The 24,124-nt window shown below is 40.1% G+C and overlaps 3 protein-coding genes across 4 annotated transcripts in view; all 3 read left to right on the top strand.

Annotated features, from left to right (window-relative positions):
• Positions 1–5,466: 5,466 nt before the first annotated feature.
• Positions 5,467–13,385, top strand: LOC134180766 (uncharacterized). The gene is made up of 5 exons (XM_062647952.1): positions 5,467–6,691; positions 6,746–6,877; positions 11,402–11,530; positions 13,024–13,149; positions 13,246–13,385. The coding sequence occupies exons 1-5, from the start codon at positions 5,467–5,469 to the stop codon at positions 13,383–13,385; spliced, it is 1,752 nt and encodes a 583-aa protein (XP_062503936.1).
• A 75-nt stretch (positions 13,386–13,460) lies between these two features.
• LOC134181641 (kinesin light chain-like) lies at positions 13,461–17,519 on the top strand. The gene is made up of 9 exons (XM_062648908.1): positions 13,461–13,564; positions 13,986–14,117; positions 15,056–15,181; positions 15,245–15,370; positions 16,352–16,483; positions 16,549–16,674; positions 16,745–16,867; positions 16,926–17,051; positions 17,291–17,519. Exons 1-9 carry the CDS (start codon positions 13,492–13,494, stop codon positions 17,341–17,343), a joined length of 1,017 nt encoding a protein of 338 aa, XP_062504892.1. The 5' UTR covers positions 13,461–13,491; the 3' UTR covers positions 17,344–17,519.
• A 3,473-nt stretch (positions 17,520–20,992) lies between these two features.
• The window catches only part of LOC134181129 (rho family-interacting cell polarization regulator 2-like), a 23,349-nt gene continuing 20,217 nt past the window's right edge, over positions 20,993–24,124 (top strand). The window contains exons 1-2 of one of the 2 annotated variants that reach the window (XM_062648338.1): positions 20,993–21,316; positions 22,424–22,502. In XM_062648338.1, coding sequence (XP_062504322.1) covers positions 21,063–21,316; positions 22,424–22,502 — 333 coding nt within the window. In that variant the 5' untranslated portion in view covers positions 20,993–21,062. Of the gene's footprint in view, positions 21,317–21,848; positions 21,881–22,423; positions 22,503–24,124 lie in introns of those variants that run through there. The other variant, XM_062648339.1, reaches the window with a different exon arrangement.

Genomic DNA, 24,124 nt, shown 5'->3' with positions numbered 1-24,124 from the left:
TGGAAGACCCTCTGTCGTACAGATAAAATAGCTGCAACTTGTACTCTAGTTCTTCTCGCCAAGCAGGCACAGTAAACAGCCTGACTGGATTACGACTAGACGTCGATCGCGCGAGGAACGAAAGTCTGAAGTCGTCTAGATGGAGCACTTGACCTTGAGTCTATAGATCTATGGCTTCTTCCACGTGTTTCACTGTTCTATTCAAAACGGTTGCGCGCGACATTATCGGTTTGAGATTCTAGACAACTATGCGTTACGCCCATTTCGAGGTAATTTATGCGTGCTTGCGAAGACAACGTGTACCAGGCCCTCTTTTCTGGGCACACAAGAGGGCCTGTGTACGAGGCAAGGGTCTGTTCTAGCCTCGAAGTTCCAGATCGTCTCCCAAAAGAAATGAGATACGGTTTGGATCAATTTGATCAAAACCGAGTTCGGAAGTAGGCGTAATTGTCTAAGTGAAATGGCAGGGTTGTAACAGTCAAAAACACCTCGTTAGATAATAGCGCTATGCCACCCAATGTCACAATATGAGATCGATTACTACATTTTAGAGGTGTGTTTAAACAAGGTGAGTGGTATTCAAATGCAATGGCGGCAAATCTACAGCGGCCCGCTGTTCGGGATACATTGAATCAATTTGGAAAGCCTTGTGCGTTGTTTCAAAAGCACGGTCCAGTGCAGTTTTACATCACGATAGACGCACGTGCATGCAATCAATTACGAGCTGTATTTACACGCAATTGTCGAACTCGCCTTTGCCAGAAGTCGTGTACGTAATTACAGAACTTTCGATGTTCATTTGGCTGCCACTTCAGTGGCCGCATCTTGTTGATTGGCCTACTCGGATCACTTCCGAACTCGGTTTTGGGAGACGGTCTGGAACTTCGAGGCAAGGTTAATTTCATTTTTTTGACGCCAACTATCAATAACGTAGCGTTACAGCGAAAGCTCTTAAAAGGCAAATATATTGCGCACGGCTGACGTTCAACTGTCTCTTGCATAACATCTGATACTGTGAACTTGCAGTAACTAGTAACGTGTTGTGTAATTGTTTGCCTTTCCATTTCTAAACAAGCAAAACATAATTGCAATATACTTTTAGTGCTTTTTAAGTAACGTTAACTTGAATTCGTTTTTATTGATATTCTACATTAGTTAATATAAAGCAAATATTCAGTATAATGCTTTTCATATCTCTCTATGTAGCTACAACTACGTCTAGAGTGTCGCTGATTGATATCACCTACGTACTCTTTGTTTAGACTATTTGACAGAAACAAGCAACCATTGCAACATAGATGGTAAAGACGTTCTCGAAAATTCGTCTTCCACTGCTGCAGATCATCTTACCGAAGAGGAACAAAAATGTAAAATCAGTCCTAACGAAGAAATACCAATGTCTCATGAGAAATATGAGTAAGATGTGTTGTGGGCAATCTACAATATTAAATATTACTCATTATAGTGTAAAGTTACAAAACGTTTGTCCTCTTTTAATCTGATTAGTATAAGCCAGCGAAAAGCGTGAGAAGGAGTGAAATGTTAGTTAAACACTTTGGCTGGTACTTAAAATGTTGACATGCATGCAATACGTATTCGATATCTATTCACTTGAAGACATTCTAAGGCAAATTACATCAATTGAGACAGTAATGAAACCAATAGCAATAACACCAAGCATGTGCGTTGAATTACAATTGTATGGCCGCCGTCTAACTAAACATACCACACTACTCGGACTCTATCCCATGAGCCTATATGGCTAATAGTGTTTCCTAGTATGATTTTTAAATTAACAATTTGGATACACTTAATAGCACTTGTAATTTAACATATTATGATTGTTAAATGAAGAGCTTTTACAGTGCTTAGAATGTGAAGATACGCATAATTTCCTTAAATTTTTTACATTACAATTACAACATCGGGAAGCATAAATGTAGTAGAAATTCAATCTTAGGCGTCGTTCCTCATTAATGAGCAAAGTACGCTTACTCAAACTGTCTGGATTGTACAATGAAAAGGTAACTCCAACGCAACAATCAAAAATTTTTATGTTGGAAATTGCTAGTTCTTGTTGCATTCATGACAGGAAAATAGTTTTAGCTTCTTACGCTAAACCTTCGCTGAGATATAGCAGGTCAAAGTTGCTTCCATTTCTTCAACCTTCTGTAACGCGTTACAACGGGCGTGGTGTAGTGAGACGTCACAGAGCGGAGACTCCACGCCAGCGTATATTGTAAACAAAGGAATCTGTGGCGAAAGAATGGTTTGGTGTTGCGTAGCTGACCAATTCGTGCAAGTCATTCGCAATCGGGTTTCGATTTTCGAATTAACATCCCCAAGTTAGCTAAGAAAAGAGTGCGAATCGCACCTAGCAGAGACGTTTGTATCGTCCGGGCGACTACAGCTAAGTACGACGCGGCCTACTGAGAGGACACAGTCTGTACTAGCAACTTTTAGACTGATTGCTTCGAGATACAGGTCGGTTGAAGAGCTTGGTCTCGAGTTGTAGAAGAGAGAAATTGAGGCCACAATTTTCCATCTACCTCTCTCCACACCTCAAGATCTCAGCACTGTGGAACCATCACAAAAGAAAAGAAGAGCCGCATTTGAGAAGCTGAAGGGTATGGAAGACACTCGGGCAGGAGTAAAAGTAATGTAAATGACTAGGAGAGGTCAGCTAGACTCTTGACTATCTATAGACGTGCAACTAGGTGCTTGACAACCATGCAGTCGTATGGATTACGGTATACTGTACAGAGAAGTCAAACCGTGTGTCGACATGAATTGAACGTACGAACTTCAACTCGTATTTTCTCTTTTCCACAGCAATAGCTAGAGTTTTGCATGAACTCACCACAGTGCCATTATTTTCATTCTTATTGTGTCATTATTTGAGACAATGTCAAATACGTTTTGACAGCACACGTACTCCACACGAGTATACATGTACGTATCCATCATCTCACAGCGACCGCAGCTGCACCAGCGGCGTAGCCAGAGTCCAAGATTGGGGGGCACAGTTGAAAATTTTCTCAAATTTGTATTTCTACTCTTAATTTAAATCGTTTACCTTTTCACTTGTTAAGCTTAATGCTTCTGTTTTTGTCTGCTGATCAAACCTGTCTACTGCTTTCAAGTCTGCCTTACTAGACATATCTCTTTTTATTGTCAGAAGCTCTAGTCTATTTGTTCTATCTTGTCCCATGCCATCACTAAGGTAGGTATTCAGTCTTTTCAAACACGTTCACATCACGCGGTAGAGACACCTAATACCAACACAATTTGTAAGACTTTGAACAGGTCTACGAAAGCCTTCACCGACAAGAGATTTATATCATGTCAAACAAAGACTATACTTCCAGTTTGCTCTCTAGATAACGTGCTGCAGAATCCGCCTAAAATAACACTATTTCATGATTACCAGACGCCTACTGCCCCCTAAGAAACCAACAGGGCGTGAACTGACTGACTTACCGCGTTTATGCTTAACGAAAGATAATGTACCGTCATTTCAGTGTCGCTTCCACGGGAAGCATTCATCTGGAAGCCTGTTTATTTGGATTTGAATTAGGCAAAGCCATGAGGTCGATCGATAATGTTGATCGATGGAATGTGACAGCAGGGTTAGCCAATTTACTTTAAGGAAAATAGAAGCAAATTAATTAATATTGTAATCAGTATTATTATCTTAGTTGTTATGGGCATTAGACGCTAATTAACCATAAAATTTCAAACATGATCGGAAATTACAAAGTATAGGATCAAATTTAGGAAGTAGAAAATTTTTTGACAGGCCATCTTGTAGCCTGTCCTCTTTCTCGTCCGCTTACAAAGCAGCAGGCAATCTCAAATCTTCACAGACACTGTCACTGAAATCGAACCTGTTTGATCCAATCACTCGAATGGCTCCCAGCAGATGTTCTTCATCCTGCAATTCATGCGATAACGGAACGTTTTCATCACATAAAAACCTTCAGAGGACTCCTCAGAAGAATATCTGTTGCTGCCGTTCCCTCTACCCAAGCAGCGTTGCTTTCGATAAGAAGGTGGGTTCATTTTTACAGGGCGCTGCCTGTATACAGACCCACACACGTCTTCCTTCTGTGATGTGGACTACACCACGCCGTTATACCGCGTTAAAGGAAGTTGAAAAACAGAGCGCAATTTTGACCTGCTATATCTCAGCGAAGACTTAACAAATATTCTAAAACTATTTTTCCTGTTATTTATGCAACTAGAACTATCAATTTCCAACATAAAAGAATATTTTTTGTGGTACAGTTAACCTTTATCAACAAATCTATTTTTATTTTGACATTTCATAATGTTTGGTTTCCTATTACGACATAGCATTAATTAAATTGATGTATTCAAATTTATTCTTTAGAATATGTCAATTCAATCTCTGTTGTAGACCACCAGACTATTCATGGGATCAATGTATTCGTCCTCTATTCTCTCGTTTGGTGCAAGTCCTACCAGTCGAACCCATTCTTGATAAACTGCTGAGTACGGACCAGGTGAGATTGGAAGAATTTGATAAAATGAAGCAAATGAATGGAGACGTCGAAAGAGCTCGTTATCTATTGAGTGAAATCTTACCTTATTATTGCAACAAAGATTTTCACAAGTTTTGCGATACTTTGTCGGAAGCTGACGGATATGATCAAATATTGCATCTCATACAACCGCACAGACATCCAGGTTATCAAAACCATAAATATATTATTCTAAACGTTGATAATATTTCTATCTATTGCATGCAGATCTACAGAACAGAGATCCCGAAGGTACAAAATCTTTTCTGATTTAATCTATTTGTTTAATTGAAATATTTAGAAATTATTGCGGAGTTATTAAATGTAGCAAGGTCTCGTCGGCTTTCCTCACTACAAAAATCTTTGTTGGACAAGGAAAAGCCCAGGCTGAAAGGTTCTACAATTTAGTTCATTGTTCTGACCAATTTACCATGTTATGTCTGACAAAGCAGGACATTTTTCTGTGGAAGTAGAAATGAGAAATTTCCCTCATTTTTGTGGTCGAGACAAAATTGTCACTGACATGTCCCAATTCTTTTGGAGTAGAGATCATGAACATGCAGAATTGATAAACATCAGGGATTTTCGATTGATGGTAAATACCATCGATGAGTGTTTCTTAGCTTCTCTATATTGTGAATCGCCAATTATACTTTCTTTGTTTTTCAGTGCATCTGTGCTCAAGGTGGGGCTGGTAAATCATGCTTAGCAGCCTACTATGCACGGCTTTACAGAAAGACGTACGATGGAGGAGTGTTCTTTATCAGCTCGAGAACAAACGCATCCATACGACAATCGATTTACAAATTTGTAAGATAAATTGAAATTAAATTCTGTATTTATTTTTAGGAAATTATATTTGCAATAGATCTGTTTTTTAAGTTCGGAAAGAGACGAAGGCGCAAGTAAATCATTGGAAGAAATGAAGGCGCGCTTCCTAGATCTCCTTATTTTACGTGGCGGCAATGTCTTGTTGATCTACGACAGTAGTGATGATTTGAACGTCGTTCAACACGTAGTTCCCTCGTGCAGCATGAAAATTCACGTTATCGTTACGACAAGATGCAGAGATCACGCGTTGATGCAAGAAGGCAAGGTGATTCAACTACCGGATTTGGATGAAGACGCCGCCGTCGACTGTTTTCGCCGTTGGGCTGGAAAATACAACAAAGACGGCAGTATTTCAGAATTTGATTTGGATGAGATCCGAAGTATAGTGAACGATGGACAAGTAAAGCTATTGCCTCTGGCCATTCGACGTGTTGCAACATTGATGAAGAAGACAGGGGTTACTTTTAGAAAGATAAAGGAAACACTGTCATTGAAGAAAGAAATGGTGCGGTATCTAGCGGATGACTTCAATGACATATTACATGGTAATGGTCTGCTGCATCTGAAGCAGGAACTGACGAGTTTGGGTGTTTCTCGAATCGATCAAATCTTAACTGCCGAAGTATCCTCATTGGTCAAATCGTGTAACTTTTGTACCAGTGATGAAGAGAAGCTTAGGAAAATGCAAGACAGATTAAGGGTCGACGAGGAAGCGCCAATGCATTGGGATCTTGATCTAGCAGAAGTCGCAAGCAGGTCTCAAGTTGCAGACAAAATTCTTCGTTTTGCTTCTTTGATGGACACGAGCGCTGTTCCTACTGATGTTATTCGTGCAGCTGTATTTCATGATGGAGAGTCAAGTTTTGGAGAAAATGAGTTTGAAAGCTCTTTGTATTTGTTGTCACACGAGTTTTCTCTGCTCACATTCAATGACGAGGAACAGACGTGTGACATTCATGCGCTCGTTCAGCATTCAGTTATAAGCCACACGAAGAGAAGAAAAGAATTACTATCTTCTCTCGTTTGTTTGACGAAGTGTATTCAAGGCATGTTACCAAAGTCCGCTGGAGCCATAAAATGCAACCTCAACAACAGCAAGTTGATTGCGTTGGCTCCACACGTTTACAGAGTTTGCGATCACATCTTGAAGTTGAAATGTATAAAGCAAGAATGTCTAACGCTTTTAAAGTTTTCCTGTTGGTTGGCAAAATATCTCTACGACATTACAACAGCCAAGCATTTAGCAGAGGAGTGGTTGCAAATTCGTCGTCGAATCGGCACTCGCACTAAAGTCGAAGCCTTTGAATTGAGCCAAAGTGAGTACAATTTTACCCATAATTGCAGTTTAGCTTTGCAATTTGATATTTTAGGTCTGATTTCTGTTGGTGATGCTTACGTTCTAATGAGTAGACCTGACACATCGAAGCCATACTTTGAAGAAGCCGTACAAGTATTGCAAGCATTTGGCGACGACAATTCTTTTGCTATGCCGTATGGTGTGGGTAAGACGATATTGATATAATATTGTATAAGTAATTACTGAATGTATTTTTACAAATGAATGAATTTTTCCTATTCTGTTTAACACGATAATGGCCTGCCACGATGCACGCCGCGCAGCTCAAGGCAAGCGGTGCCGCGCGACAACAACTGCGTTGCGGGTATTTCTAACATGCCGACCCCAAACATGAATTTACGCGATGCCGCGTTGTGTTGATTGACTTTTGTTTTGTCCAACTGATTTTGCTGCTTTGTCAGCGAAAGTTATATGTGTGAATGACGGTAAGTAGACCAATCAGACAATAGATGGCGCCAGGTTTTGATTGATATCAATTTCGTCGCTCGGATTATTACGCGTGATAGTGGGACACTGCTTGAATAGTGAAATGAGAAGGATGACGCAACACGGCACATCTGAGGTTTTGTGCCGTCCCGTCACCGTTGAGCTGAACGGATTGCATCATTAACAAGACTTTCTTGTCCTTTTAGTTGTAAATATGGGTTTTACCAAAAGCTGTTGTCAGCATATTTTAATACTTTTACAATTGAAAAACATACAATTAGCAGAGTTCTCTGTAAAGCGTGGTAGCGTGGTGCTGCGCCACTCTGTGAAAAACCAGCCACGTGACCAAGTACAATCGCGCGGGAAAAAGTAAATGAAGATCTGCATTCTAATTGACTTCCAAACTGGTTACTTGAGAGATTACTAGAAAACAAGTTCGTGGTGATCCAATTACCTCCTCCACTTTCAAGGTCAATTTAGGACGTCTAAACGTATCATTTACGCGAGAAAGATGGCAGGTTCTATAACTTTCTTCTTTCCCGTATTGGGGCGAAAGTGAAAGAGAACATGTTCCGAAGAGACAGAAGTTAAAAGTAGCGAATCGGAGGAAACCTATTTCCAGTCAATCCGATCAAGGAGGTCTGCCTTAGGCCTATAACAGTTAGTTACAGTCTGACTCCAACGCTCAAAACGACAGTATGTCTAAAGCTAAATTTACAATATGACGCTGGCGACGCTCGAGGGCGCTGGCGAGGACGCCAACGACGACGCTCAAGCAGGCGTCATATTGTAAACTCTCGCACGTCGTGTCACGAGCGTCGTCAGCGTCGCCAACGCTAGAGTTGATTCAAGTTCAACTCTAGCATCCAAACCGAAAGTGCTCTAGCGTCTACCGTAAGCACGTGTCTTTTGTCGACAAATCAGAGATCAAATCTTGAATTGAAATAACCGAAAGTAAACTATGGAAGTGAAGCCTATCAAAAGTGCATACGTGTAGATACGGCTGCTTGCGCAGATCAAGTCACGGTGGCTTAGAGATGAAAGGTGCAGGAAAGACGCTTGGAAATACGTATCGAAAATACCGGACTCTCAGAAGCAGACTGCCAAATAATGTGTAAGCGTCTCCACGACAACTTGGTGAGGGAGAAACTTAGAAAATGAAAACCAAATCACAGACTTTTGTATAAGATTATGATGAGCATGCGCGTAGTGGCTCGTCGCTGACGCTTTTGAAATGTTATTGTAAATGGTACAGCGTCAGAGTCAGCAAGTTGACACCTATTCGTCATGTTCGCGCGAGCGTTCTCGCTTGCGTAGCGGGCGTCATCAGCGTCATATTGTAAACCTAGCGTAACTCCAATTCTTCACAGCACAAACAAGGTCAGCATGATCCGGATTGGGAGAAACAATACCCGCGGGTATCTACAAGTGATGGAAAAGGAATGTTTTGGAAATTATGCCAACGCTTTAACACCCGGCAATGAACGCAATTCGTTCACTATTTCTAATCTTCTACATTGTGTCTCGCTCCGTAAAGATGCTCTTGCGCGACACGCTGATTCTCTTATGCATAAATCAGCTGTATCCCAAGGGCAGCAGTGTCTAGCATCCCTGCATAATAGTGGGATTATCCAAGCACTTATTTTGAAATTCTCAACAATAATATTAACTAACTATGGTTTGTGTATCCGAGCGTCTGTTGCGAACAAGGGCGTCTTCCTACTACCGTCAGTCTCCGCCACGTCATTTTGAATTAATAGGGATAACCCTGAAGAAGTAACTGCAATTATAGTAACAATGTCTTTTATCTATGTGTAGATCTAGAGTCTCGTGTATAAACGGTAAACATTATTATCGAAATCGAAAACGTTAGACTAATACCACTATTATCGATTTAGTGTTTTGATAAAAAATTAAGATTATAAAAAGCACAGAAAGTAGAATAGTGCACATTTTGAAAACAATTTTTTCTTTAAATGGCAGCACATGCACTTGCACATACTATATATTTGTTTCTTTGTATTTTACACAAGCGTATGCTATTTATCATAATAAATGCGTCAACTTTCTTCAGTTTGAATGTAATCTGTATATATTGACGCATAGTTACTATCTAGGATGACTGGCGGTATCAATACATATGCTCGTTTACGCCCCCTCTGTATTCTGGCTCAGAAGCACTAGTGAAGATTCGAATAGCATCTCTAAAGTCTTCTAATTTCTTATCTACATTTGCCAAGTTTGAACCTTTAAAACCGTTAGTTATATTTTTAAATGCATTTTTGTTTTACCGCAATTTTCTCATACGGGTTTTCTTATTTTACAAGTTTCCTCCGACTTAAATGGTTCGATTTTTAGCTACAAACTATCCTGGGCAGAAGGAGTTTTCTTCGTATACCGATTTGTTTTTGAACATGGCTGTCAAGGTTTTGTGAGCTTCTCGATCGCCGCGTCCTTATCGATTTGGAAGCAGCACGTTAGGCGCTACGACACTCGTAGGCACGTTGGGTGATATTCACAGCAGAAATGTTCGCTGATATGACGTAAAAGTGTCGTTCTGTACAAAGCTGATAACTATTGTCTATCTTTCTTTGAGCTCGTACATTGGCATATCACTCAGTCTGCATGCAGAACATGTAATTATGTTATTATTTATACTTGAAAATTGATATTAAACTCATATACGGTCTGACACCTATTGTCAGAGGCGTCAGTGGCTCTCCAGCATAAGTGACTCGCTAGCTACTCTTGCCTAGGTTATGATTTGCTTCCCAAGGACAGAGGGATTCCCTTTCGCGTCTTGATGTACAGTGAGCAAATTTATTGAAGTTGAGGTTTCTACCTACTTACCGGGCGGGCAATTGTCGAAGTCACATTCTGTTTGCTCTCTTCTGTGGTATTATACTGTCAACCCCAATTGTATAACAGTTTGAATTCTGCTGTTTAATATTTGACATGAACGAGTTCGACATGGAACGTATTCGGATCGTCTTTCAAATCAGTGAATACTTGAAACACTTCTTGTGAGCAGAGACTACTTGCATAATTATATTTCAATGCATGGGGGTGTTCTTGCCTAGCCGCATGCATTGGTGCCTAGGATATATTGCCTCTCGAGCCATTGGTGCCTGGGAGTGGTGACCGTAGATCTCTGACATTCCGGCACTTGTGAACGCTAGTCATTGCCACCTGCACCAGTGAATGGGTAGTCACAACTACTAGTAGTCACTCACGCGAAGATATTGCAGCTGCATTATTTTCCATGTGCCGTTTCGTAATCGCGGTTACTTGTTTTGAACTTCTGGGTATATGGGATGCGCTTGCTATTTCAGATTGTTTAAATAATATATTAGTGGACGAATAGTGCTGTTGGTTAGTATCCCCATACTGAATCAGACTACTAAGCGTCACTTGCATTTCAGCAGAGTGACAAAATGGACGATTTCGTTTGCTAATTGTAATCGCTTTGCAACTGTGGATCCTTCTTTTAACATGTAAACGTATGTGTCTACCTCATATTTCGGTTGCCCACGGCAACCTGACAATATTCACGAAGCGTCTTTTGTTTTGTGACAAACGGTTGACAGAAAGAGACTAACTATCGGTTCTGATAAGTCAGACAACAATGTGAAATAAAAATAGTATTAAAAATTAATTGCAATGTATTAGGCATATTATCATCAATGGAAAGTAGTTGTTCGCGATCAGCTCTCATTGTGCGACAGGTGATTTCTAAACATAGAGAAGGAGGAGGGTTTATAGGTCGCATTTGACTAAATTTGTTTCACTGAACGCTTGTTACCGGTTATGTATATAGTTCAACTATAATATGGAGTACTTTCGTGTCATCACGAGTATTGTCTGGACATTTGTATGGTCACCTCTACTTGTTGCTGTGTTACCTCAGCGCTTTTCTGACAGTGACGCGTGACATTGTTTAGCATAGTAATGGAATATAAACTTTGTTTTCTAGAAATGACGATACACATTTTTAACAATCTGCATCTCTTTGTACGGTCAACAACGCAACTAGGCAGACAGTGATATTAAATTTATTTATATTTGTCTAAGTCACACTAAGAAGCTATTGCTGTAGTTTAGATGATACAATATAAATATGCATCCTTTTATACGTTAAATTCACAAACATGCAGGTTTAACAGCTACTTCGCTCTATTTTGCATTATATATCTTGGTCGTTTGGTGCTACTTTCAATGATAAGTTATCACATTCTTGTTTCAGCTCTAGGCCGCTTAGGGTGTTGCTACATGGAAATGAAGAACTTGGAAGATGCAGAGAGGCTGTTGAGGAAACAGATTGAATGGACACGAGAATATGCCGGTGGAGCAGCTGGTGCAGAAATTGCTTGTGGTATGCTCCTGCTCATATATTCTATTTCATTTTCTTAGTAATTAAAATGTCACACTTCACCATTGATGCGCTAGTCCAATATTCGCAACTTGTTTCTGCATCTGTAGTGTTCCAACTACTCTTGCAACTTCTAGGATTTGCAATTGGTTCATATTTAGGTTCTAGTGGGAGATGACGGCAAAAACCACTGAAACCGATGGTGCGACGGGAAGGCCCTTTCTGTAGCGTACTGTTAGCCACTTTTGCCGTTGTGTTGTCACTAGGAGTTGAGACAGATTCTTAGTTGCGGTAGTATTGGCTTATATCTTGTATATACTTAGTCGATGGAAGAATCAGTCGGCAGCGAGAGTTACGTAGAGAAGACGAGACGGGGTGCATACTGGAGTCGATGCACAGTTTGCTTCATACTTTATAAACTGCAATATTGTCATTCGGGTTTACGCTGTCACTTATAATTGGGATTTACATCCTCCAATTACATAATCAGATATGTTTTGTACATCTATTGTACATCACTTTAATATCTGTTACATATATTAATGTATCTTACCTCTATTTTTGAGTACGTGGTGCTATTCTGCGTTTTCAATATCCAAAGTTCTTTTTTGTGCAAATATTATTTTGTGATACGTCTTATAAATATTTATTATTGTCTTTTTTATGTAATTTCATATGTTTGAGTGCGCTGGATAGACGGGCACACGTCCTATAGGATGTCAGGCTTTTCCGAGTGAGTTTGTCTCTCTAATAGAAAGACGTTCTAGCAAAGTTTGTACATGATCATAATGTAGTACGGTTTCATAAAGTTTAGCAGTCGGTGTTGTTCAATTTCATCGTTTAAAAACATTTATGCCAAAGACTTAGTTATATTTTGTCTTGAGTATGGAAGATGTTGCCTCACATTTGGACATTTGGCAACATGAACCCACGCTTTTTTGCTTTGCTGTCTTAAATGAGCCTATTATCACTATATTAACGGTTTGCGCCATTGCAGCTATTACTGAGATGAGGCGTTACGACTTGGCTGGAAGCAGACGAAATCAACATTTGAATTATACATTAGGCTGGTACACGAACGTGTAGAAAATAGCAAAGTGTTTAAATTGATTTAGATTATTTATTACGTTAAAAAGCAATATATCTAAAATTGACACATCATAGCACTCCTAATTACGCTAAGAAATTTAAAAGTTTTGTAATTTCGCCATGAACACAACAAGTATAGATTTTCATATCTCAAAACTAGCAAGCAACATTTATTTCAAAATTGAATAAAACATTCTGGTCACAAGTATTTTAAGAATTATAATACTTTTCCTTCATGACAACAAAAGGGAACGCTTAAGATTGCATATTATAGATCAATGAGCACCAGTGATCAACAGAGACACGATAAAAGAAAAGGCAATCACAATAAAGGCAATAGTCTTTAAATGAAAGAGTGTACAATATATTACTTTACACAAAACTAACTAATTTGATTGTGGTTCTAGCGCTACATAACCTTGCTCGCACATATGAAGCAGGGGGGAAATACGACGAGGCAATAAAGGCATACGAGGAGTCGCTCTTGTTGAAAAGGCAATTGGATGACTGCAATCTAGTGGACATGTCTACGAGTATGTACATAACGATGCATCGATTTTTAATATTTGTATTGTACATGTTGAAATATTTGAAATATGGGTATTAAAAGTCAACGTTTTCTATGTTAGCTCTCATGACTCTTAGTATCTGCTACAGAGATAGTGGAAAACTTGAGAAAAGTTTAAGTTTTATGGAGGAGGCAGTCACAATCAGACGATCATGCTACTCATCTTCTCATCCCTCCTTGGCAAATGGTAAGAAATACTGAGGCATAATCATAATTATAAATACGTATTTAGTAATATTATCATGTTCGTCTAGCTATACGTCAACTTTCCTATACGTACGACTTTCTTGACAGAAAAGATGAAGCTATGAAATTGGCAAGAGAAGCGTTTGATATTGCAAGTGTATCATTAGCGTCATCACATTGTGATTTGGCGTTGTGTAAGTACGGTTGTCTAGATTCTCTTAATACCATAATGATCTGTAGAACCCGATTACGCACAGAAGCTATTTGACGATGTCTGCTACTCAATGTATTCGTGTCCTCTGCAGCTGTTCCGTTAGGTTTTCAACTTTATGTCCGTACTCTGCTCGTTCAACCGAGATGAGCATTATTTGTGAAAGCTAAACTTATAATTTTGAATTTAATGGCCAGCATGTCCTGGTGATATAAATGTTGTCGTAACATTGAACATGAGACATCCCTATGACAGATTACGTAAATGCTTAGACATTTTTGCTTACTCACTGTTTTACATAGATTAGAAATTTTGCAAATGTTTACAGTCATGGTGATATAGCAAGAGTGTATTGTATTTTTTAGATTTGCTTACCATTTTGCTAACAACGTGATGTATTACAGATACGAACGGTATCGGTTATTGTTGTGAATCTCGAGGAGACTGCAACGAAGCCATCGTGTGGTATGAGAAATCTAACCAATTGCTGCAACAACTACCTTTTTCGCCTACGCGAGACGACATCCTTGCAACAAGTTAGTATGGCGTACCTTTTTTCATCATATACGCAGTTTATTCCATTTTCTTTTCAACATCCTAAATACATCGAACGAATAATTACAGCTCGTGCTGTCTTCATTTTTACTGTAAATATCGCGTGGGCATTCTATTTCATTTGATAATTTGTATTTGCTAAAAAATATGTTACCTTGAACGCCAATTATCGAATGCCTAAATCATTTTTGAATAACGCGATATATGGAGAGCTTTGGCAATTAAGTGGGTTCACCAAAGTAACAACTTAAGACACTTATGGTATTTCTTTCTGTTTATGCTCTGAAGTACACGTCTGGTTAGATTTCTATATCAAAACAACTTGTACTAATTGAAAACAGATCGATCTAAGTATATAGAAACATAGTCTCTGGAAGCATCAGATTATTCAGAAATAGTAGTTAAAAGAAAGGGTTGCACTCAACTTTCACTAAATTATTGACTTTCACAAATAAAAATGATCAAATTGAAAGCAGGAGCAATGTGATCCAAGCGAAGTCAACGTACAGTTATGTACCATTTGCGTAATCAGTCAGAGGAAACGAATATTGAAAAGCAATTGTACTCACAGGATATTTAACACTCATAAATATTTATGCAAAAGTCCTCAAGTTTACGAGATAAACCACAATGTTGAGTGACAGGAATGATGTTCGACTTTAGATGTAAGTATGTGATCATTTTTTGATAAATCCGTATCTTTTATTATAGACATGAGAGATATACTTTCCTAACTGTGTTTGATACCTTGAAACAGAGAAATAGATTTGAAAGATAGTTTAGGCTAGGATACTACGAAAGACAGCATGTTTTCTAAGAAATTTTGCGAAATGTTTGAAGACATTCGTTGATAGTTGTTTTTATGTAGCAAACCTGCAGCTAAAGCCTAAAGTTGATAACCTTCTGTTTTACATTTCAGCTCTTATCAATCTTGGTTATTGCTTCAAAGAAAGCGGAAACCTCGAAAAGGGTGCAAATTTACTGGAGAAGGCAGTTACCCTCATACGGTCGTGCTGTTCACCTTCTCATCCAAAATTGGCATCTGGTATGAAATAATAAGTAATTATAGACAGAAATACGTATTTTTATTGTCATTGAATATATTTAGTTCTCCATTGCCTTGCCAAGCCGTACGACCTTCTGGACAGAAAAGATGAAGCATTGCAACTCGCAAGCACAGCGTATGAGATGGCAACCGGGTCGCTGCCGCCTTCACATCCTACTTTGCCACATTGTAAGTACAACAGTCTCTTGCTATACTATTATAAGTAAGATTTTCGAGCAAGATGTGTTGATAACATGCTTAAAGACACGAGTCATTGTGTTAGCTAATGTGGCCATACGCTTAACGGTCAATATGCTTTCGAATCATGTATGATTATACATTATCTTTTTGCATATCGTTATATGATTTCTACTTTCTTTAGTATTACAAAGTGTTAAATTAAGGTTTAGATAGTTGATATTTGTAATAATTATTTTATTTAACTACCACGCTTACATTAGCGTATATGCACATTTTATCGCGATTAAATTAGCTGCACCAAGTCAAACATTCCGTAACTGCCGCGTTTTTGACGTTATTATTCGCGGTGACAACACACCTAACGTATGTGTCTTTCTATAGTCTGAATTGGACATTACAGTGACATATTGCGTTAGACAGTATTTGTAGTCTAGAATACACGTGACACGAAATGCATATGGTGAGATCACGTATGTTACGCGTATGCTTTCACGGCATCCTCTGGGAAATCAAGCGTATTCAGATTACAGTGAGCACCGAATATGTGCATTGTTAATTGAAAGATAACAATGCTGCCATATATTCGTCAACCCACATCCAATTATGCAGCTTTAGCTTTGCAATAGTTTCATACTTTGGTCTGAAGAGCGCATTTGCAACGGTTACACAGCACTACAGAGCTAACTAACGATCTACAATGATTTTGTGGTCAGGGTACTGCATTATTACGTTCCACAGCTAAAACTAAAAAATACTTGAGATCGATACAAGTCTGTATGTGCGAGCATGATTATTTAATCGTACTCACAATCTACTTTATGACTTTATGGGCGGTACAATTAATATACTGAAAGATGCACTACTTGAATAATAATTATTTCTCATAAGCATTAAAGATTGTGGTCGACAACAAAGTCTTCTGTAAAATGTTTTGCAACCATCTGCTGCCTCCATCTTGTGATGTTACAGATATGAATACTGTGGGAAACTGCTATCGATCACAAGGAAACTACGAGGAAGCCATATCGTGGCACAAGAAAGCTCGAAAATTGCATCTAAAACAAGATTGCTCGCCTCTTCGAGATGTCGACATTGCTACAAGTTAGTTTACATTTCGTTTTTACGTTACCTCGGTTGAATTGTAGCTAATAGTATTTATAATCTAGATTTGTATTTATTGTCTCTCGACTATGACAAGAAAGGATGTTGGAAAGAAGCCATAAAGATGTGTCTGGAAGCCATAGAAATGGAAAGAAAGCGCATCTTCCCAAATCGTACCTTTATTGCTATTTGTAAGATGATATATTCTCAAACTTTGCATCGTATGTTACAAACGTCTGATTGCAATGTGAATGTATGTAGGTATGATGCGATTAGGTTCGTATGAAATCAAGACCTCAAGACTTGAAGAGTCTACGTCGCACTTGCAAACTGCCTTGTCGTTTTTGCAAGACAAACTACCTACTAGTCATTACACAGCAGATTGTGCGTTGATCTCTTTGCGTCGTTGGTTTTTTGTGTCGATGTGATTGTATGTGTGCAGGTCACTTTTACCTTGCTACGTTATTCCTTGCCATGAAAGAAACATACCAAGCTTGCCTACATGTAGAGAAATGTCTTGAGATACGAAAAATGGTTTTTCCCGATTGTCACAGAAAGATAAGGGAAGGTCAGCTACAATTCAGGGTCTGATCCAGAGCGGGGGTTCAGGTGGTTTCAATCCCCTCTTTTCCAATAGGCGTGGTTCAATAATTTTATATAATTTCATTAGAAAAGAGGAAATTAGTAATGCTATAAATAACTGCTACCGGTGAACCCTCTCTTTCAAAAATTCCTGGATCCGGCGCTCTCCATGTTATACATTCTGTCTTCATTAAACAAGTACGCTTATTTCTATTTTGTTTCTAGGTGAGTGTCTAAAACGAGACATTGGAGGGCTGAAAGAAAATACAAGTGGCTGACATGATATTCCTACTTTTCTGATTGTGTGTTGCCGTTTGCTTGTGTTCTTGTTAAAATTGATGGGATTAGTTGGCATGGTGCAAGAGAACTCTAAGGATGTCTAGATAGATTTTGCGATTGCACCTTATCATTATTTTAGCCAACAGTTTATATACTTTTTCACTTTGTAGTTTTAGTGAGAATGATATGTGCACTAAATACAGTCAAACTTGTAATTGACGAGAAGTCTATTTACTTGAACGATCAACATCATTATTGATTAAGATAATTTTTTCTCTAGTAAATAGATTCATGACAATTCATATTACTACATCTTCCAGAAGCATACGGTTGTATAGATCTTTGTTTGTTTAATCGGTTACGCCAAAATATTTACAGAAAGTAGAAATAGGATTGAAATAAATCGAAACTTGCTCAGAAAGATATATTTAGATATATTTTGATATATTGCTATCTAAGTGTTCAAACAAAGTGTCATAATAGCTTGAGAGGAAAGGACCATTGGAGAGTTGTAATTGGGTACCTAGATGACGAAGCCACGTGACAGGTAAATTAACTGAAGACCGACGTTTTAACTGGATACTGGCACTAGGCGAATTGGCGGAGTGCTGAATGTGGTAAAGTAAAGTCCAGGAGATGGTTAGGAGGCGCTGGTGTCGATAGAGCGTAGATACGGAAAAGAATCCGCTCTTTTCTGAAGCGCTGCATGGTGTCGGAAGAGCGTAGTGACGGAGTAGAAGACGCAGGAAGGCATTTGAACTTTAGGAAGGACCGTGTCATTAGTATTGTATATCATTGATACTCTGTACCGAAACACTTATTCCTTGAGTTAATCCGACTATCGCTCGTAACTAACGTTCGTTTCCGGTAAGTCAGTCAACAACCGCCGTTCTTTGTTTTAATTAAATAGCTTTTTACGTACAAAAACGTCACAGTCTAAGGGTTCAGGCGGGAAGATAACTGAGTGTGCAAAGGGAGTGCGTCGAAGCGAAGAATATGGATCGAATAATTGATCAAGTCAAGGACCAAGATGGGCTTAGAACGAAGAGCGACCGCTGAAACGGCTAGAGTTAGAAAGAGGTAAGATGAAACGCGACGGGCTCGTAGTCAGGGGGAGGTTGAGGGGTTTGATTGAATCCTCGGCATCCTCAATTGACGTCATTCTGAAAGTCTTTACCAAAAACGTGTTTTACATCTATCGAGAGACCCACATCTTCGCATTAATGGCGCTTTTGGAAACACTTGCTGACCGGTGTAGCTGTTGAGATAAATCGTTTTGCTAACGCACTTGTAACAGAGGACATTCTGAACCAGCGCACGACGTCTACCTCGGATATCTGCAATCATTTCTGTTCACCAATTTGGTCCTAGGGCAGCAGCGGACTAGGTCTGTCGGAGATTTGATCATGATCCGAGTGTAACGTTCGCTTCTATTTTTCAAAGGCAAAATATAATCGTAGCTTTAGTCTGCTTGTTGCTTTGTCAAATAGGCAAGTGTAGAGTACTTCTATAGACAAAATCATGACCATTTATTGCAATTTCACACACTGCATGGTAACGTAATATAGAAGCAAATTCATGAGACCAATCGGGTTCGAAGATAACTAAGCTATACTTGAAAGTCAGGCATATATGAGCAAAACGTACGCAGTAGAAAAATTAGCAGCAGTCTGCGTAGTTGTCATCAAATGTCTTTCAAATCTACACAATAATTTTATGTCATAACAAGTTTTCTAATTGTAGAAACTTTAACTTTAATTAATAGAGTAATATGCACAATTTTAGGCTCTATTGTGAGATGCGGTCCAACCCCCTTAGTGAACTGCTATCTACGCGCCTTCGCTAATTACAGAGAGAAGTATATGATATAAAGTTGAACGAATCGGAGACCGACCTGTTTTCGTCAACAGTGCGGGTGTCTGAGAATTAATAAGGTCGATCTCGACGAAGTCATGATATGCGCTGCAGAAGGTTGTCCTAGGGAAGTCGTCAGTCAATGTCGAGAATTGGAAGCTACGTATCTCGACTTAGTTATGTTGTGGGCTGTAGGTGGTCAAGAAAATATCAAGCGCCTGTATCGTAATTGGGGTGGCACCAATTTCGATCGATCATTATCCTGGGCAGCAGGTGGTCATAAAATATATTACAACTATGTAGCGAATGGAGGCTATCGACGTCGTCAAGGCTATGGTGCGTGCTGCATGTAAGAGTCACGAATCCATAGTTCGCCTGTGTCGCGATTAGTGTGTCCACGAGACCGACCGGGCTATGACGTATGCAGCAGAAGGCTACGAATCTACTGTAAAACTATGTCGTGATTTCAGAACCACCGACGTCGAGCTCACTACGGTGAGTGCATGCTGCAAGCAAATTTTAAGTATTTATAGTGCGCGTGTGTCACGATTTGGGTGTTGAAGCATTCAATGCCGCCATGTCTCACGCCGCCAGGTACGTTTGCATTAGGATCGTGATTTTATGTTGTAGATGTGGCGCAACCTACCTCGAATGGGCTATGACAGGTGCCGAAGAGGGGAATCATGAAAACATCGTGCAATTGTGTGTCATCTGGCCCTCCATTGATTCAGATTGAGCAGACACACCCACACTATTACCAACATTCTTAATTAATTAATTGCATGTTCAGTCAACAAATTCATCATCGGCATAAAACCGAAAGAGGACACTGCACGGGGTTCGTGCCCCTCAACTTTTTCAGCTGCTTGATATTTCAAGGAGAACAGACGTGAAGGTGACATGACATACACTCTAGTAGACTCGACCCAGTCTCTCTCCATGGAGGATTGACAATCCGGGGAATGACGAGGGCGCGGAGAGAAGTACTGCAAGAAAGTCTATGACTTGCTAGCTACCATATTAGACGGATGACTCTTTCCGCAGATGTTGACTCTAACGCGCGCTAACACTCAAAACAGAGGTTCTCTCGCGCAGCCAAACCCCTTTCCGCTGCGTCTTACTTTCTGGAAACGCGAGACTACTAGTAGTAATGTAGGATAGATGCAGTAGACTCGTGATTAGTCCCACATAGGCTTAGGACGAGGTCCAGCTGGTCCGTCCAGATGCTCAATGGCATCAACTTCCGTTTTATGGGTATAGCCGATCAAATAAGTGATATAGGTGATTGTGGCATCACCTCGTCCAGCCAGACCATTACTTTCTATACCTTTGAAGTACTGAACTGCGAGGCTAACAGACCCAAAAATGATGTCGCCCTACCCATCTACTAGCTCGCGCAACTTTGCCACTCCAATTAGCGCGCGTTAGGCAGGACGAGTCACTTTTTGCTTCCTACGCCCCTGTCTCACGTTCATTTTTTGGTTTTTAGCAAATGAAATCATCCCTAACGATTGTCTATTCCGGAACAAGATTAATAAATTTTAATTAAAATGAAGCCGCTGGTTCCGAGTTTGTAAATTACCAACCATAAATATAAACTATTTTACTAAAACATGAAAGTTTCATTAATCTATCAACTGCTACTAAAGCTGCAGCAGTTCTTGACGAGGTCACAGAGACAGCAAAATGATTCGAACAAATCCGTCTGCGCAGCCCAGCAATGGAGCTACAAGGCACGTTTAAATCAATTTAGAAGGCGCGTACGAGATGCCTATTTCCGGTTGACAACCTCACTGGTTTCAGGTCAGTCACCATCCGACCGACTCTTCGCCAGTGCAACCACGTCACTCTCTCTCGTCCCACCATGTTCAAAAATGTCCGAAATAGTGCTCTACCGCACGAATACTCAACCGCGGCTGGTCACAAGGCTCCATTCCGAAGCACCGGACACTTACATCATTCTTCTCCAAGTCTCATCGCGTCGTTCTCCAACTCGTCGACGACTCGTTCGTCGTCCACCTCCACACCGCGTTTCTTTAGTCTGAAACGTCAGCCACGTCGTTCTCCTCGGCCGGAATTGACGAAGGCCGCGTTCGAAAACGTCAGCGCGGCACTGAGGTTAGTGTCGTGTGTTTGTTGCTTTGATTCAGTGCGGGAGGTCTAGGAAGCAAACGTTCTTGTGCGTAAGACCAGCTTCCGGTAGTCTATGGTCGACTGTTCGTCGCATATGGTTACATGTGTTGTATTCCTCGTTCTTGCGCCTTATTAGCGCTTCAAACTTCCAGTAGCAAAGTAATCTGACATTCCTCGAGGTGTCGTGACTTGTCAGCTCAGGGATGTCATTGTTCGTCTCTTTAGTGTAAGCTATGTAACACTTCCGGTGTCGTGTACTCGACACCCGCGTAGAGCGACCGCTCAAAGTCGGTGCGTGGCGAGACATCGTCGCAAGGCGAATGGGAAAGAGTCACATACGCCGACGCTCATTGATGTGATAATCATAGGGAATGATGCGTGGAGCTGTTGGCAAAAGGGGGAGAGATCATCAGAGTGGGCGGGACGATAGTGTGGCGTTTGGATGAGATAATGAACGCGTGATAATACGAGATAGCATTTCTTGTCAGACGTGAAGGAGGACCAAGATAACGTCCTGTTTGTAGGAGTGTTGTTATCACCTATTGCTCGGTATGTTAGGAAATTGCAGATTTTTGGTGTCTAGATTCAGTGTAGAATTGCATGAAATATTATTGTTTCTTATTTTGGCCTGTCTTCTTATTGTCATCCCTTGTAACAGGATGTCAGTTGTGATGAATGGTTGTGAAATGCTAGACACATGATTGCATGGTCAATGAGTGACATGCATCTGTACTCACATGGCCATGAATGTATCTAGTGAAAGAGATCATTCCTTAGTACACAATAATGGTCACTTATTGTTTATTAGGCAGTGACTTCTCTATATACCAGTGATCAGACTCTAGTCTTCACTGCTAGGATTGTGTAACTATGCATGATGCCATACAAGCATGAAGCAAGGCTAGGGGGTGTTTGTGATTACTAAACCCCATGGTTTCCAGACTGCACAAGTAGATAGCATTCAATACTGCAGGTTTACAGATGACTGGAAAGGTCCCATTGAGCAAAATAACTCACCTCTCTCTGTTTGTCTATCCTAATTTGTACTGAAATACCTACATGCAATGAAGGTTCATCAATTACTGTTTCTAGGTCTGGTATTGATATTTATCAAGCCCAACTGATCAAATGCAGAAAGACTGTCTCAGAATCACCTCGTCTATCAAGAGCTGTAAGTATCCATAAGTGTTCTACTGATTGTCATGTCTATTTCGATGCTTGATGGTGTCATTCCTGCACTAAAATAGTCAAGCTATCGAAGACAGTATGGATTCAGTCTAGGCAGTGAGGTCGTCGAGATGCATACTTAGTATTATGTTATGCAGCTGTCATGGACACTTGAAATTTACATAGAAGTTCACTCTAATTAGGTGTACTGTAGAGTATTCCGCTTGGCATATTAGAGTTCGCAGAACAGTTTAGGTTAGACCATGGTGTGTTGGTGGTGTGGGTGTTAGCTGTGGTCTGTCGCCTTTGTACTTCCCTGTGATGACTAGTCATGGTCATGTGCAACTAGATGGAGGAGGAAGTGCTGCAGTCTACAACACTTTTGAGGGTTGAGTGTGGGCGGTGTAGAGAGCAGGTGTCAAATATGATGTGATAATGAGGACCTCTTGCATGTCCTCTGCTAGGTTGTCATGGATTCTTCATTTTGGCAGTAGTTAGTGCTGTGTGCAAGCTGGTCCTGGCAGTTTATGCAGAATGTGGTGCTTGGAATTGTAAGGTTTCGATTATGGGTTTGGCCTATGCCCATGTAGCTTCAGTGTTAGTTCACTGCATTTCTAATCTTTTCTTTTCAACTCCAATTCTTTGTACTGTCCCTCTAACTTCCTTAATTTGTTAATGGGTGTGTGAACTTTTCTTTTCTTCTTGGAATCCTGTGACAAGCTTGTGAAAATTGGTTTAGCCACACATGTAGTTGTCAGGATTTATTAATAGAGAGAATTCTCTGACGACCTGCCACTTGTAGAGAATTCTCAGCATGCATCAGTCTGACACTTTTGTTTATTCACTGTGGCTACAATGCTGGCAACAGCACTGGAATACCCAGACCACCTTGCAGTCCTGGCAGCCATGTGACATATTGTTGTAGCTCTGTGCAGCACCTAGCAAGCCGATTGGTTTATATCATACTACTCCTATTGTTTTTCGAGTAATAATCTTTTTGAAAATTTTAATTGTTAATTTTGGTCTTGAAAATTAGCAGTTGTCCGGGCTTTTGGTTTTTGCACATGCGCATGAAACATCATAAAATGGCTGGATGGAAGTGTACAGCCCAAAATGCCAACTCGGTGAAAAAGCAAGCAACCAAAATGCCATTACCACTTCCCGTGATTTACTGTTTCTGTGGAGAGGCAATTAGTAGAAACTTTGTTGCAGCAGTATTGTGCTGAGTGTCGTTGAGACATCACTCGATCTTGTCAGTGGACGAAGAAAATTCGTATGTCATGTTGGACAGCTTAACAAGTCTACACCATCCTGTCTTTCACTGCTTGGATTATTAACAACTGCTGCCATGTACATGCACACGCACACCGCCTGCCCGATCAACAACCACGTCTACGAATAATCAAATGAGTTCAACAAAAGTAATAAAAAAGGAAGTCAAGATCAAGAGAGGCTTGTTCTTCCTACAACTGAGTTTGGACCGGTTGAAGAAGATAATGGGAATCAGTTTAAAGAATGTCTATATACAGTTCCATTACCTTACTGGCATTGCCAACAAGAGTTGAGAGTCGAGACAAATTCGTAGTGGCAGTAGCATCAGCTGCTATCCTGTCTAGGATCGGTGGA

This window comes from Corticium candelabrum, chromosome 6, assembly GCF_963422355.1.
Source record: "Corticium candelabrum chromosome 6, ooCorCand1.1, whole genome shotgun sequence".
In the NCBI taxonomy this organism is placed as follows: domain Eukaryota; kingdom Metazoa; phylum Porifera; class Homoscleromorpha; order Homosclerophorida; family Plakinidae; genus Corticium; species Corticium candelabrum.
This window is presented reverse-complemented; position numbering and strand designations above follow the sequence as displayed.